The sequence below is a fragment of the Schistocerca cancellata genome, chromosome 4, assembly GCF_023864275.1.
Source record: "Schistocerca cancellata isolate TAMUIC-IGC-003103 chromosome 4, iqSchCanc2.1, whole genome shotgun sequence".
Classification (NCBI taxonomy): domain Eukaryota; kingdom Metazoa; phylum Arthropoda; class Insecta; order Orthoptera; family Acrididae; genus Schistocerca; species Schistocerca cancellata.
The window spans coordinates 526,940,100-526,954,900 of NC_064629.1; the positions used below are offsets into that span (position 1 = coordinate 526,940,100).

Consider the following 14,801-nt stretch of genomic DNA (forward strand, 5'->3'; position numbering starts at 1 on the left):
AATCCAAACCTACAACCTCTTTCCCAGTCTCCACGACAAATTATGTAGCCATCAACACTTGCTTCATCTGTGAAGGCATCACCTATAAACAAATCCATGGTATGGCAATGGACACCCACATGGCACCATCCTATACCAACCTGTTCATGAGCCATCTAGAGGAATCCTTCCTAACCAACCAGATTCCCAAACCCCTCATGTGGTTCAGATTTGTTGATGACATCTTTATGGTCTGGGTCATGAGAGAGAACACCTTATGCACATTCCTCAAGAACCTCAACACTTTCTCCCCCATTCACTTCACCTGGTCCTCCTCAACCCAACAAGCCACCTTCCTCAATGTTGACCTCCATCTTAAAGATGGCTGCACCTCTGTCGATATCAAACCTACTAACCACCAGCAATACCCCCACTTCAACAGATGCCACAGATTCCATGCCTAGAAGTACTTTCCATGCAGCCTAGCCACTCACAGCTGTTGCATCTGTAGTGATGAGCAGTCCTTTTCCAAATATACCAAAGGTCTCACTGAGGTCTTCACATACTAGAATTACCCTCCCAGACTTATACAGAAACAGATCTTCCATGCCCTCTCTCTCCAGTCACCCACCACCTCCTAGAGTCCTGCTGTCCAGTCACAAAGGAGCACTACTCTTGTGACTCAGTACCATTCAGGACTGGAGAAACTGAATCACATTCTCCTCTAGGGTTTTTACTGCCTCTCATTGAGCCCTGAAATGAGGAATATCCTACCTACTATCCTTCGCATCCCTCCCACAGTGGTATTCTGCTGCCCGCCAAACCTAAGCAAGATCCTTGCCCATCCCTGCTCCACCCCTGTTCCCATCCCCTTGCCTCACTGACCATATGCCTGTAATAGACTTAGATGAAAGACCCGTACCATACCTCCTCCCACAGCCTCGACCCATTTCAGTCCAGTCACAGGTGTCACCTATCCCATCAAAGGCAAGGATACCTGTGAAACTAGTCATGCGATGTATAAGCTAAGCTGCGACCACTGTGCTGCATTCTATGTAGGCCTGACAACCAACAAACTGCCTGTCCCCATGAGTGACCACTGACAAACTGTGGCCAAAAGACAGCTGGACCACCCAGTCACTGACTGTGCTGCCTAAAACAACATTCTTCACTTCAGTGACTGCTTCACAGCCTGTGCCCTCTAAATCCTTCCTGCCAATGCCAGCTTTTCTGAAATGCGCAGGTGCTAACTTTCTCTGCAATATATCCTACATTTCTGTAACCCGTCTGGCCTCAACCTTTGTCAGTCCCTGTCCTTCACCCATCTACCCCCTTCCCTGCTCCCTGGCAGCATTACACAGCCTTCTGTTCCACCAACACACCCACAGTCTCCCCCCCCCCCCCTTATGCCCCCTCCTCTACATATATCCTTCTCAGCTATGTCCCCCCTCCCCCTATCTAACCTTCCAACTGCACTTAACTGGGCTACTCTGTCACCACCATGTCCCTGCTTGGTCCCACAAGCAGCACTTAACCATCCCCCACCCCTACCCTGCAACCCCTCTCCCTCCCCGCCCCGGCCTATCGCCACCACCCAGACTGCTTCCCCCATCATGCACTGTTGCTCACACTCTGACCTCAGTAACATGAGACAGTGGTCGTGTGTGTGTGTGTGTGTGTGTGTGTGTGTGTGTGTTGTGCTTGCATTAATATATGTGTGTCTTGTCTGTTTTCAAAAAAGGCATTTTGGCCTAAAGATCACATGTTTAGCAGTCTTTTTGGTGTGCCTGTCTGCAACCCAACATCTCGTCTGTATGCTGTATTCTTTTCATAATATTGTCATATTCAATCCAGAATTTTTTGTACTATGACTAGTTAAGATTTGTGCAAAATCTGTGTGTCTGTCATACCAGCCTAGAATTTTTTTCTGTTTTTAAATGGGGCTAAAATTGTAACAATATCTTTTGCTATACACAGCTGTCTATTAAAATAATGAAAATACCCATATGAGCATGATTTATATGGCATTATAACACATTTAACCCAGTGTAAAACTATGGTTTATCCTAAAATTGGTCTATAAAATTTGTTAATTATATTCAAAGGAATATTATACATCTGACCTAGCACTGCATTTGACAGTTTAAACAGCAATAATAAGAAATTAATTGTGTATTAGTTACTGTGCTTATGTCAATTTGCAGTAATGGTTGGGATGTGTGTTGGGGCTTGTCATGATGGAAGTGAACCTCCTCCTTTCTCAGATATGTGTTTCAGGCTGAATAGTATCCTTCAATGTGTCTGGTAGTGAAGTTTAATACTACCTATTTATTTGTAATTTCTGCTACCAGTCACTTTTATTTGTTTTATGTTGAATCTAACATAATAATTATCCTACAGAGTCACAGTTCACAAATATAGCCATTACAACCAAAAATAATTAATACTACCTGTTGATCGTTCTGCACTTGTGAAGTAATCTGAACACCATTCTGTTGCATGTAATGGTGAATCAATCTTTTCATCTACTGTTACAGAGTATTGGAGAAACTGACTCTTACTTAAACAGTTATTGAGTGATGTTCATTAGGATGAATATTTGGTTAGTGTTGAAAAGATGCAACACCAGTCTAGGGAAAAGATTTATGAAGACACAGAGCCTTCGTCACCTTCAGAATATGCGTAACCGTACCCGAGCCCAGCAGTCTGCTTCTTAATCATTTTAATACTAAATCCAACTCTTCTTTTGTATTCATTTGTGTTAAACCTTACAAAGGTAATACATTATCACAGATAGTAATTCAGTTTTATTGGTTTCTAATGAAAGTTTGCGCCTGATGTACCTGAAGCACTGATGTACATAGCCCTTAAAATTTCAAAGCTATTGAGAGGTCAAACGTGATGTATCACAGAGGAATGTGTTCTGTACAGAGGTTCGTGCTATGTCTAGTGAGGGTCCTGGAATTTATCAAATTTCATGGCAGCTATGTGAATGATGTTGCCCATATTTGTCAGAAGCCAAATAGAAATCAGTGTCAAGTCACTACTATTTAGGTATTACACGATTTCCATCGAACACATTATGTTATTGGTTATGTAGGGGCCTGGGTCGATACCTCATCTGTTTTTGAGATAACAGTGTGTCGAGTGTGGTGGAGCGAGCCAGTTGGTGCACTAGGCACTAATAATACAACATTAGTTGAACAATAATTTATTAATTTAAAGTTTAATATCACGTATCCTTCTCTGTGGCACTGCCCGAGCCAGTGGCAGTGCGGCACGTGGCCTCGGAACGTAGTGACGCTGTCTCGGCAATCTTCACAGATTACTTCCCCGGCAGCATCTGTATACGTAAATCCACTGTCGGCTGAGTGGCTGGTCTTGGTGGCAGCTGGCGTAGCCCGTACAGCGAGTGTTGCTGCCCGGGACAGTGACTGCGTATTACCAGAGCACACTTGTGGACATCGAAGGGGTGTGCTCCGGTAATCTCTAGATAGCTACGCACGGTGTGGACGTAAGCGACAGCACAGCCCTTCCACCGAGAAACGCCAGGGATATCGAAGCCTGGTTACGGGTACTTTTCAGGGGCAGCAGCAGTTAGTGCACCCCCCAGAATTATGTAACAGGTGGGCAGTGTGCCAAACACCATGAGTCAGGCACAGCAAACTGGAGGTAGAAGCTCCAAGTCTTCTCATCCGTGGTTGCGAGGCCAGCAGCTCACAGCAACCGAGTACATCAGACCAGACAGGTAGCAGTTTCGAAAACGGAAGTCATCTTGGCAAACGGTAGCAGCACATCACAGGTTCAGCCTCGTATCTGGTGTAATGAAATGTAAGGGAAAGCCCAGAAGCCTGCATATTTATTGCTGCTCGGCTGAGACATTGATTTTATGGCTGGCTGATGGTGACTAAATTTGGCCTTCTTTCCCTGGCTCAACAGTTTTTACCATCCCTCTGTTTCACCAGAATGGCATTTACGGCTTCAACTTGTTGATTTTCCACCATATCAACAGACTGATAGGTGTTCTTGTGAAACTTTTACTCTCTCTTATGAAATAGCTGTGCTGTTAGAATGACATTATGTCTTCTTCTTGCCGAGGTCATGTTGCTGAGTATACAATTTAGGCCTCTTGGCCATGGGAGGTGAGACAATGTGTTCTAGATTTACTCTGCTGTTTGCATTGTTGGTTATCTGCCTGTTTGTGATTATGACAGGGGGCATTGGCCTGACTTGCACTGGCTTCGTAGGACTTTGAGAAAATTTTACATTTTCTCGTAATATGCTTCTGCTGTGTAACATTTCCCTCGCTTTTAAAAATTTGCCCCAAAATTTTCTTAGTTTGCCTCTGAAGCATGCATTTTGCATAGATGATTACAACTTTACAATGTTCTCTTATTGAAACATTTGAAAAGTTTATTCACAAGGTTTTTTGTTCTGTTTGTTCTTAATCTTATATTCTCTGTTTAGTCCTTATTCTCTAAGAAAAGTTTACAATCCACTTTTGTATTCCTTATTACTACTATTTATTTCTCATGTTTGCCAAGGGAAGGTGTCAGTCTGGTGGATTTTTAAACCACTTTTTGCTACATCATGTGGAACTTTGTCTTTGACTCAAAAGTTTCCCTTACATTTTCCCAACACACACATCCTGAGACTATGCTTACACAACTGCTACTCATAGTACTACCACATACAACATACTGGTCAACATAGCTGGTTGCCTCTTGTATTCTACAGGTACTTATAGATTGGATATGCCTTGCAATGTGATGCTTTTTTGTACCTTTTCTTTTTACAACCAACTTCCTTGTGCTCTTCAGCACTTTGTGTGCATTGACTCTTAGTGACGCCTTGTACAGTTTGGGTGGTTCTGCTTTCATGACTATACTTTCGTGATAATGTAACACTTACAACTGTCTCCTTCGGCTGAAACACTGTCTCTCTGAATTTGACTATGCTTTTAAGAACAATTAAACATTATCTTTTCTTACCTTCATTTTCTATAATGTTGCAAGTATCATGAAATGTACTTTGATTGTCAGGAACATGTTCCTGAATGGATTTGGTCTTGTCGACTCAATATGTAACGTTGCAAGCATTTTTCCTTTTCTGCTTCCTGCTCCTCCCTTCCTTTGGAGATAGTGGTGCCAATCTAAGTGGTGACAAATCTGGATCCTTCAGAAATAAACGTGTCTGTACTAGTCCACTGTCCAGAACATTCACAACAGATCTATTATTGTCATTCCCCATAGTATGTACCTTAAAATCATTGTCTGCACAATGCAAAACTTAGTGGCACACGTACTTCCTTGTACACTGCATGCAGACCCCATAGCCTCAAAATAACCACCATTATCACCAAATGGCATAGATACTACTGCACCTAAACCAATACTTGCTTATACTCATTTGCTTACATATAGCACACACTTACTTCATGTGGCACTGTGGATACTTCACACTCCACAGTTTCATAAGATATTCAAGCTGATACTTTTACATTAATCTATGTTACTTTGCATCAACAACTTTTGATTCCTGACACCTGTTCGCATAGTGTAGTCTCAGACGATTACTTTTCAAATGTAATTCATGTCTCTTCTCAATGACAGCTTGTTTTAACACTGGACTAACCATTTTCCTCCCACCAACCATTCCATTTTTTCCTCTTATATACTTCCTCTTTCTTCATCATTGTTTGTTTTTTCCTCTAAAGCTGCATTACATGCATTCACTATTTGAAGCATATGCTAGTACTCGTGAGTTAATGTGCTATCCTTAAATGAATTACTGCAGCTGATAAAATTATCAATGTTTCCTCCAGGGTAGTCATCTGTGGAATCGACAATGACATTGTTGACCTACTAACAATTATACAAAACCCAACAAAAGAGAACAGCACAAAATAACAATGCAGACACATAGATACACTACAGTCAAAGACTTCTTACAACTTAACGTTCCACCACCATGGCTACTCATGAATAATCACTACCTGATACTTAAATACAATGAGTGATGATCCTTGGTTGCTCCAGAAGACAGTCCCATGGGCAACAGTACAAATTCGTACACACAACAATGAAACAAATTGGTTTTTACACCTGATCATGACCCAATGCGACTGAACAGTGCGGCACCTATTGCCCAAACCCAACAAGTGTCACACGTAGCTGCAACAAGCGCCATACGTAGCTGGTACTGTTGTAATCCAAGGCAATTCAGGGCCTTATAAATTACAAAATTTGCATCTCACTGGTGTTAAATACATTTCCCTGGTATTTCCTATAAACAATGACAACTCTGCAGGTTCCTACAGTTTAACAAATGGCACTCTGAGAGTAGAATTAATCAGTACGATTTGACATGGCCACAAACAATAACACAATTGGAAAGGCCGTCAGGAAAATGCTCACTCACCGCACTGCATTGTGTCGGGATGGATGTCCAGATGGTGATGACAATGGTGCTGTAGACTTGGTTCTGTTATGATGGTGGCAGACTACATAAACTCTCCTGACACCAGTTTTAAGTGCCTGGGTTGAGACCAGTACTGTTGTTGGAATGACAGATACTGTTGTTGGGATGATGAAGTGCAGTGTGTGGTGGAGCAGGCTTGTTGGCAGACTTTTCAATAATGATACAGCATTAGTGGAACACAAATTTATTACTTTAAAGTTTACAATCATGATTCTTCTGTGTGGTGGTGCCCAGGCGAGCAACAGTGCAGTACATGATCTCCGAATGTGCTGACACTGTCTCAGCAATCTTCTGAAGGTGTTGCCCCAACGCTGTACATTCACATAAACATGGTGTCAGGTGGGTGGCTTGTCTCACTAATGGCTGCAGTAGTCCATGCAGCAGGCATCGCTGTCCTGGACATTGACTGCGTATCTCCAGAGCACTCTCATGGACATTGAAGGGGTGTGCGTGGGTCTCAGCAGCTCTGCACGGCGTGGAGGAGGACAACAGCATAGCTCTTCCACCTAGGAAGGCTGGGGATGTCGATGTGTGCTTACAGTTACTAGTCAGGGGCAGCAGTGGTTACCACTGCTCCCAGATTCTGTGACAGGGAGCATTGTGTCAAACACTATTAATTCAGCTCAGCATGCTGGAGGTAGACTTCTCCCAAGTCTTCTCATCAATGATTGAGAGGTCAGCAGCTCACAGCGACCTAGTACATCAGATCACCCAGGTGGCAGTTTTGAAACCAGAAGACATTTCGGTGAATGGTAGCAGCACATTGAAGGTTCGGCATCATCGCTGGTGTACTGCAACGTAATTGAAGGGAAGATGCGGAAGCTTGAGTATTTATTATTTCTCTGCTGAAGCAGTGAAGTTATGCCCAGCCAGCGATGACTGACATGGCCTACTTTTCAGGGCTCTTCAGCGGTCATCATCACCCCTCTGTATCAAAAGAATGGCTTTCATAGCTTCAGCTTATTACCTGTCTGCCATCATCAGGGCTATAGATATTCTTGTGAAACTTTTACTCTCTCATGTGAAATCAACTTGTGCTGTTAGAATGATATTACGTCATCTCCTCACTGAGTTCATGTTGCTGAGTTTACGAGTCAGACCTCGTGCTCGTGCGAGGTGAAACAATATCTTCTGAGTTTGCTCTGCTATTCAGTCAGCTTTCTGTCTGTCTGTCGATCTGATTGTTACATGGGACATTGGCCTGGATTGTCCTGTCTGGAGAGAACTTTGAGAAAATTTTACGTTTGCCCATAATATATTTCTGCCTTGTAACAGTTGTTTTATTCTTTCAGCAATCCCATATTCACTCCTTCACCCGTTACATGTCCACTGGAGGTGTTTATAATCTCACAATTTCTGGTATGCTAAATTGGTGAGAGGAAAGACTGTGTGAGAATGCAAGTTGTGTTGTGGTCCTTAAGAAACTGATTATCCCTTAATAGAACAGTATGTTTTGTTTAACAAATAACACTTTCCAGGTGTTGAGGGTAGTAAATAGTTCAAAATGGTGTAATGAAATCGTGTATCCCAGCAGAAAGAAACTATGCAGGTAAAAAGATTGGTCTGAACTGTTGTGGATCATTATTTCTTATTTCCCCATCAAACAATGTTTCCAGATTTTGTCATAAATGAGAATGCTTTTGAAAGAAATCCTCTTTTTTTGTAATAACTCTGGAGAGTTTTTTTACTAGTTTTCAGGAGATAATTTTTCTGCTGAATTAAAATATCCTTTTTTTTCCCTATTACTGTACAGTTTCAGCTGTGTAGCCATTTTTAAGTGTGTAGTACACTGGAGTGGAAAACTTAAGAACGAAAGTAACTTTCGCGTGACATGTCCCTGCCAAGTAGCACAGCTCGATGAAACTTGGACCATATATAGAAAGAACTGCTATAGTATGGTATAGAAGGTAACTGAAAGAAATACATAATGAGGATAACAGAAATGACACTTTTATTCAAAGACAGTAATTACACTGCAGTCACTGAGAGGTATGATGGTCCGCTGGACATTACAAAAAGCGGGACAAGGTTCTTAATAGAATATGTGGTCACCATGGACAGCAGTGCATGCTCTGCAGTGTGCTGCCAATGCTGGCTACAGGGTTGGCAAGGCATTCTTGGTGTAGGGCACACCCTCATATGGCAGGAGGTGGGGACTCACAATGCACCCAGGAAGATTGTTCAATATGATTGTTTTATTAGTCAAGGTGTTACGGTGTTTATTAGTCAAGGTGTTGTGGAGGCATATTGTTGCATGCGAATACTGACCTCCAAATCTTTGAACTTGGTACACTCACTGATCAACATTACTGTGACTCTCTGCTCCTTCCCCATGTGCACCTTTTCAAGAGTGCAATTCGGCCTGACTTAATTTTTATGGACGACAATGCATGACCGCATCAGACTAAACTGATAGAGGAGCTCTTGAAATGAGAGGCTATTTGCATATGGACTGGCTTGCTTGTTCCCCAAATCGCATCCCATTGAGCGCATGTGGGATATGTTGGGAGGACATATTGCAGCATGTCCATGTGTGCCAATGACCATTCAACAGTTGTCAACCACTTTGGTCGAGCAATGGAACTTCCTACACAAGAACTCCTTATCAACCTTGTGGCCAGCATTGGAGCACACTGCAGAGCATGCATTGCCACCCATGGTGATCACACACCGCATTAAGAATTGTGTCCCACCTTTTGTTATGTCATACCATCATGAATGATAGTGCTTTGAGTTTATTTATTGTGTTTGAATAAAAGTATCATTCCTATTTCTCACATAGCATATTTCTTTTACTTACTACTGTAGTATACTGTAACAGTTCTTTCTATGCATGGTTCAAGTTTCATCAAGCTATCTATGTTACTTGGCAGTAACACATCATGAAAAAGTTACTTTAGTACTTAAGTTTTGCACACCAGTGCATAAACCACCATACATGCATACATATTTAAGTCACAGCCAAAACAAGGTGTTCAAATGCAGTGTGGTGGCCAGAATTTGAAATAAACATAATAGCAAGTGCTTCTTGAACAGCTGTGATACAACATACCACTTGCAAGTATAAAACCATACTGATCATCTGCATAATGCCATAGTTTACACCCAGTGCAGAGCAAGACTTCACAGTCTGTCCGAGTGATTGTTTCCTTTGTATTTAATTCATAGTTTAACTTGAGAAATCATACTTACACCATATAGAAATAGAAACTGTGTCCATAATGTGAGTTTGTAGGAAATTATTTCTTGTAATTCCTTTCATTTTTTTAAATGATGCCAATTGAGCTCTTTGATTTAACATTGCATGCTATGTGCTGCTGTTTTATGAGTAATTTATTTCATTTTTAATTGCACCATTGTTACAATTTGTAGTAAGCGAAGCAAATTATTGATGTACCATTTTTCAGGGATGAGCTGTCACCACACGTTCGTGACTGCGTTCGTTGCTACACATCTGATTACATTTTTGTGAAACATAACTATAGGCAGTATTCAAGCAGTTGTTCCATACGAGATCGTTGTGGTGAACGTTTGAGTGTTGTTCAAGGAATTCCACATCAAGAATTTGAAATTGACTATGAAGAACCAACTACTTCTAGTACTCCTGATGAGGAAGTATTCAGGGTAAAGTATGAGCTGACATCTTGAGTTGGTTAAGTCCTTTTGAATAATTAACTTTTCAGTTTAACCCAAAGCTTGCGTACCTATCCAGTTTTACTAATGATGTGTGTATTTTTCATTGTCAGTTATAGTTGCTTCTTTTTGCAGTAAAAATAGTTTTTTTTTAATTTCTGCAGAAAATATATAGAACATTTATAAAAACTGAGCCATCTTTTGACATATAAAACATTACACAACAGTGATTCTCTCTTTTTTTTTTTTTTTTTTTTTTTTTTTTTTTTTTTTTTTTTTTTCGTTACATTTAAAATTCCATCATTGTGACTGTGTGCTCAGCTTGTCTGATTGTAAGACAGAGGATCCTGATTTGATCGCTAAGAATAATTTCTTGTTAGGATGACTAGAATTGGTTCACTTCCTGTATAAGGATAACAAGAGTTGCTTGGAGGACAAGTAGTGACTACTTTTTCAAAAATCTAGCAGCAACAGTAGTGCTCACGCTGCTATCCAGTGATATCTTAAGTCTAGGATGAAGCTGCAGTTTGTCAACAGTTTAATATCAAATAGGATGGTAGCACTATGGTGTTTGGTTTAGCATAAAAGTTCTTTCCACATTTGTAAATCCCTAATAACGTGTTTAGGTCATTTCAGACATTATTTTAGGTTGTTCTACAAATTTGTTATTTACAAGTATCTTTGATTTTCATTTCTTCTGTTCTTAGAGTTGAACTGATCTAGGATGGTCCATAAAATATAGCTCCAAGCTACCAGGTTAAAATAGTTCATAAAATGTGTGCTCTATTACTTATTTGACCATTCAATCTGCAGTTGGTGGGTGGAAATTTCCAATAACTTTTGGATTATGTTGCTCTGCTTAAAGAGCAAGATATAAAGGGAAAGTTAACTGTCTGTTTTTACCCTAGAAACCTAAACTGAAATGTTTGGCCTAAGGGGATATTCATGTAGTGCTCCCCCAAGATTTCAGCCAACAGCTTACAGATCTATTGTGTATGATTGGACATTATCCGTCATTTTTACATTCAAAATTTCTTGTGTTATTGAAGTACATTTAATTTGGCACATACTCTCATTGTTTTGTGAGAGACAGAAGTATCTAACAGCATATAATGAGTTATTTCAGGCTTTTTGATGTAATAATATTTTACTACAAAATTCTTGGCTGTGATGTTATATGATAAAGTAGAAACTGCACAATCTTTCCACAAGGCAGTGATCTGTCATCTTCAACAACTGATTTGCCTATTAAGAAGTGCAATGTATACCATAACTAGCTTCAAATATGCTGCTGCTTGAAGGAGAGGAAGGGCAGCAATGTCATCATAGGGGAAAATAACATACAGACCTTCCCCCCCTCCCCTGCCCATATTTGTGAAGATGAAAGTGCTGGCAAATGCACCTGGACAGTTGCAGTTGTCAGTGCCAACTCAAGCTGTCTTGGTTTCAAGCCGCTATTGGTATTTTATATTGCAGAATTCTTTCATTCCAGCCTTGGTGGTGCCTCCAGTATTGGTTCCCTCAACTTACTGATTTTTGCAAACTTTACTGATATTACATTCAGTATTCATATTAATTTGTTTGCTGTATATATTCCATTGAGCAGGGTGTCCTGAAACTTGCCAGGGAGACATCTAAATCTCATTGTAGAATAGAGGACAATGCTTACAACTTTAAAAGATGACACAGACTTAGTAATTATGTTTATTGGCAAGAGAAACACCACTGTTGTTATTTCCAACATAACTTATGTTGTCAAAATTATGCATTTATTGTGGATATCTGCATATTATCCTCTCCTGAATGATAATTTTCCAATAATACCATGAAAGACATTCTCCCTCCTTAAGATCAGCCAGTTCCTTGACCATGTCTTAAAGATCCTGAGAATACAAGCACCAGTTCCACCAAGTCTTTATGGCTTATCAAAGATACATAAAGAAGGGGCTGCAGTTTGTGCCATTGTTATTAATATTGTGGCCCAACCTAATACCTGGTGAAACATCTGGCTTTTCTATTGAGTCCTCAGGTTAGCAAACGTGAAGACAACATTGACAGTTCAGAAAACTTCATACATTGACTCAAGAACTTGGATGTCAGGCAGAGATTTTAGTTAGTTTCCATGTAGTCCTATTTTCTTCAGAGCACTTTTATTTGATTCATTAAAACTTGGCTTAAACTGGCTAAGCTGGGAAACATTCTCGTACATTTCTTCAAAATTTTGAATAAATTTGTGGTGTAGCTTTGGCTAACCTTTCGTCTGCTATATGTGGGTGTAAGATGTCAAGGATTGTTCTGTAGTCAATAGTCCTGAAAATCGCACTTTTTTAGATACGTAGATGATACCTTTTGCAGTCTACGCACATGTGGCTGCAACACTATCTTTGTTCATAGAATTTGAAAACTCTCTCAATTCTAACATTTGTTCACTACAGACAAGAAAAATGGAGAATGTTCTTTTTCTGTATGTGATAGTTTATTACAATAAAGGCAGAGGTTCTGGTCGCAGTGTGTCTTGAAAGCCAACACATACTGCCTTGTATTTCAGATCTACCTGCTGTCATGACCCAACTGAATGTGATGGTACGCTGTGGACACTTATTCATATAGCACAAAATATATCAGATTCTGAAAGCTTGTCAGCAGAGCTTAGCCACCTTGCTTTTATTCACAATGGGTATTCTGAGAAGCAGATTCATCATGTGTGTTGACCAACACACAGTAAACGACGATAGCAGCCAGAAGGTACAGAATTCAGCTGGGATAGTTTCTTGCCTTTGTTGGCTTCTCTTTTTAAAATGTGGCAGGATTTTCCAGAAAGCCCCAAATCAAATGCGTCCTCTGCTGCTAGTTTTGTACATGGCATCTTGACCTAAGTACATCAGTAGGTGAGAGGTTCCTTATCAGCATGGGAAACCATACATTTGCCAAACATTTTACATGGTTAAAGACAGCTATGATGAACATCACTGTAGCACAGGACTAGATCAACCAGAAAAATCTGATGATGTAGGTCAGTGTATACATGTGGGACACAATATAAAGTATGAAAAAGTTAAGATACTCTTGCCACCCTTTACCTGGTGTGACTTCATAATTAACTCTGTGCTGCATTATTTTATTTGCAGTGGACAGCCATTAATGGTCACCTCTCTGCCTTTTCAGTCAGTCTTGAGGCTGCAAATTCATGCAGGCCACAACACCAGTAGGGAGTGCCCACTGCAGGACAGATAGAAACAGGGACCATTATAGTTATCCCCTGTAGTGGATGCTATGCACCACAGGGTTAAATAGAAAGTTGAAATGCATAGTGAGCAAATTATACAGAAATGTAGGAAATCAGCTCAGTAAAGCATGGGTATAGATCCTGGTGGTGCTAGGACTTCACCTGTCACAGATGAAGGAATTTGTTGAAAATATACCGACAAGACCTTGAAATGACAACCGAGCTAAAAACTGACCAAGATGCATGTGTCAAGGTCTTTAGCATGCAGGCATGCTTTCTGTGCCAAACATCATATGGTATGAGGTTCATTGCTCAAGCAATGGGTTCTGGTTATCAGCTTCTCTGGGATGACATTGGCACTCATCCTCACATGTGAGTGCCTGCAGGTTTCAAGTCAGCAGGTCTCTACAGTTGAATAAATACCTCAAAATAATTCAGTACTTAATTCAGGAAATATTATTAATTTTTTACATTACCTCTCATTCCACCTGGGAATTCTATAAGCAACATACGATGACATTAGCAAATCGAGAAAATATTGAGAACTCGTATAGTAAGAAAATGTAATCATGCAAAATTAGGTGGAACTCATAATTGCACTAACAAACATTGAAGTGTCTATTGACTGAAGACACACCCACAAAAGGAGCCAAGGTAGCATTTAACAAAACCTGAAAATTTGTTCACAGTTGGGATAGTTCCAGAACAAATAACAGCGACAACAAAAGTTCTCATGTTTTTATGTGAAATACCAACTAAACAGAACTCCCAATCTTAATAATGGAAATGCTGTAACAAGATTTCACTCATAGTGTCTCAAGTCTGGAGCACCATACAAGTTTAGTAAAACCAATTATGGGGACATACAGCACAGCTGCAGTGCACTTCACTGAAGTTGTTGATTAGCAATCACCTGACAATTTAACAATAAAACAGTGAGTAAAAGAATAAGTGTGTCATAAGCCTCACATTTCCTAGCAAAATCAAAGTGCTGGAGTGAGCTGCATGACGATCCTCTATGTGGGTGATGGCACGTTTGGCACATCGGGAGCAAGCCCTTGATTGAGAAGGTACTAATGCACTCGGTGCATGGCACAGTCTGCTTGTTCCAATGGAACTGGCGCACTGTGGGTAGTACATCGATCTCAATAGTCACTGGATGTCAGGATGCGTGGCACATGATCTGCTTGAGGAAATAATTATACATGCCTGACAACCTCTCTGGATGGTGCTAGTGTTGCCTGATGGCCTGGCAGTGGCAGTGATCTTCTGCGGTACTTTGCTGTCAAATTTCTGTCAGCAGAAGACAAACCATATCTCATTCGGTGTCGTGATTATTCTAGTATCTTACAGTGCTGGTGTTTCTTGGTATCAGATCAATCCAACCCTCTCCCCTACCACCCACCCAAAAAATGAGGTGGGGCAGAGGCTGGTGTTGAAGGTCTCAGAGATGTTACTGCCTTCCATATTGGTGGGATGGGGG

General features: G+C 40.7%; 1 protein-coding gene across 1 annotated transcript in view; it reads left to right on the forward strand.

The window, feature by feature from the left end:
- LOC126183490 (dedicator of cytokinesis protein 7) overlaps window positions 1–14,801 on the forward strand; it is a 266,895-nt gene that overhangs the window by 50,006 nt on the left and 202,088 nt on the right. Inside the window, exon 4 of the mRNA XM_049925523.1 lies at window positions 9,867–10,083. Coding sequence (XP_049781480.1) covers window positions 9,867–10,083 — 217 coding nt within the window. The remainder of the gene's footprint in view (window positions 1–9,866; window positions 10,084–14,801) is intronic.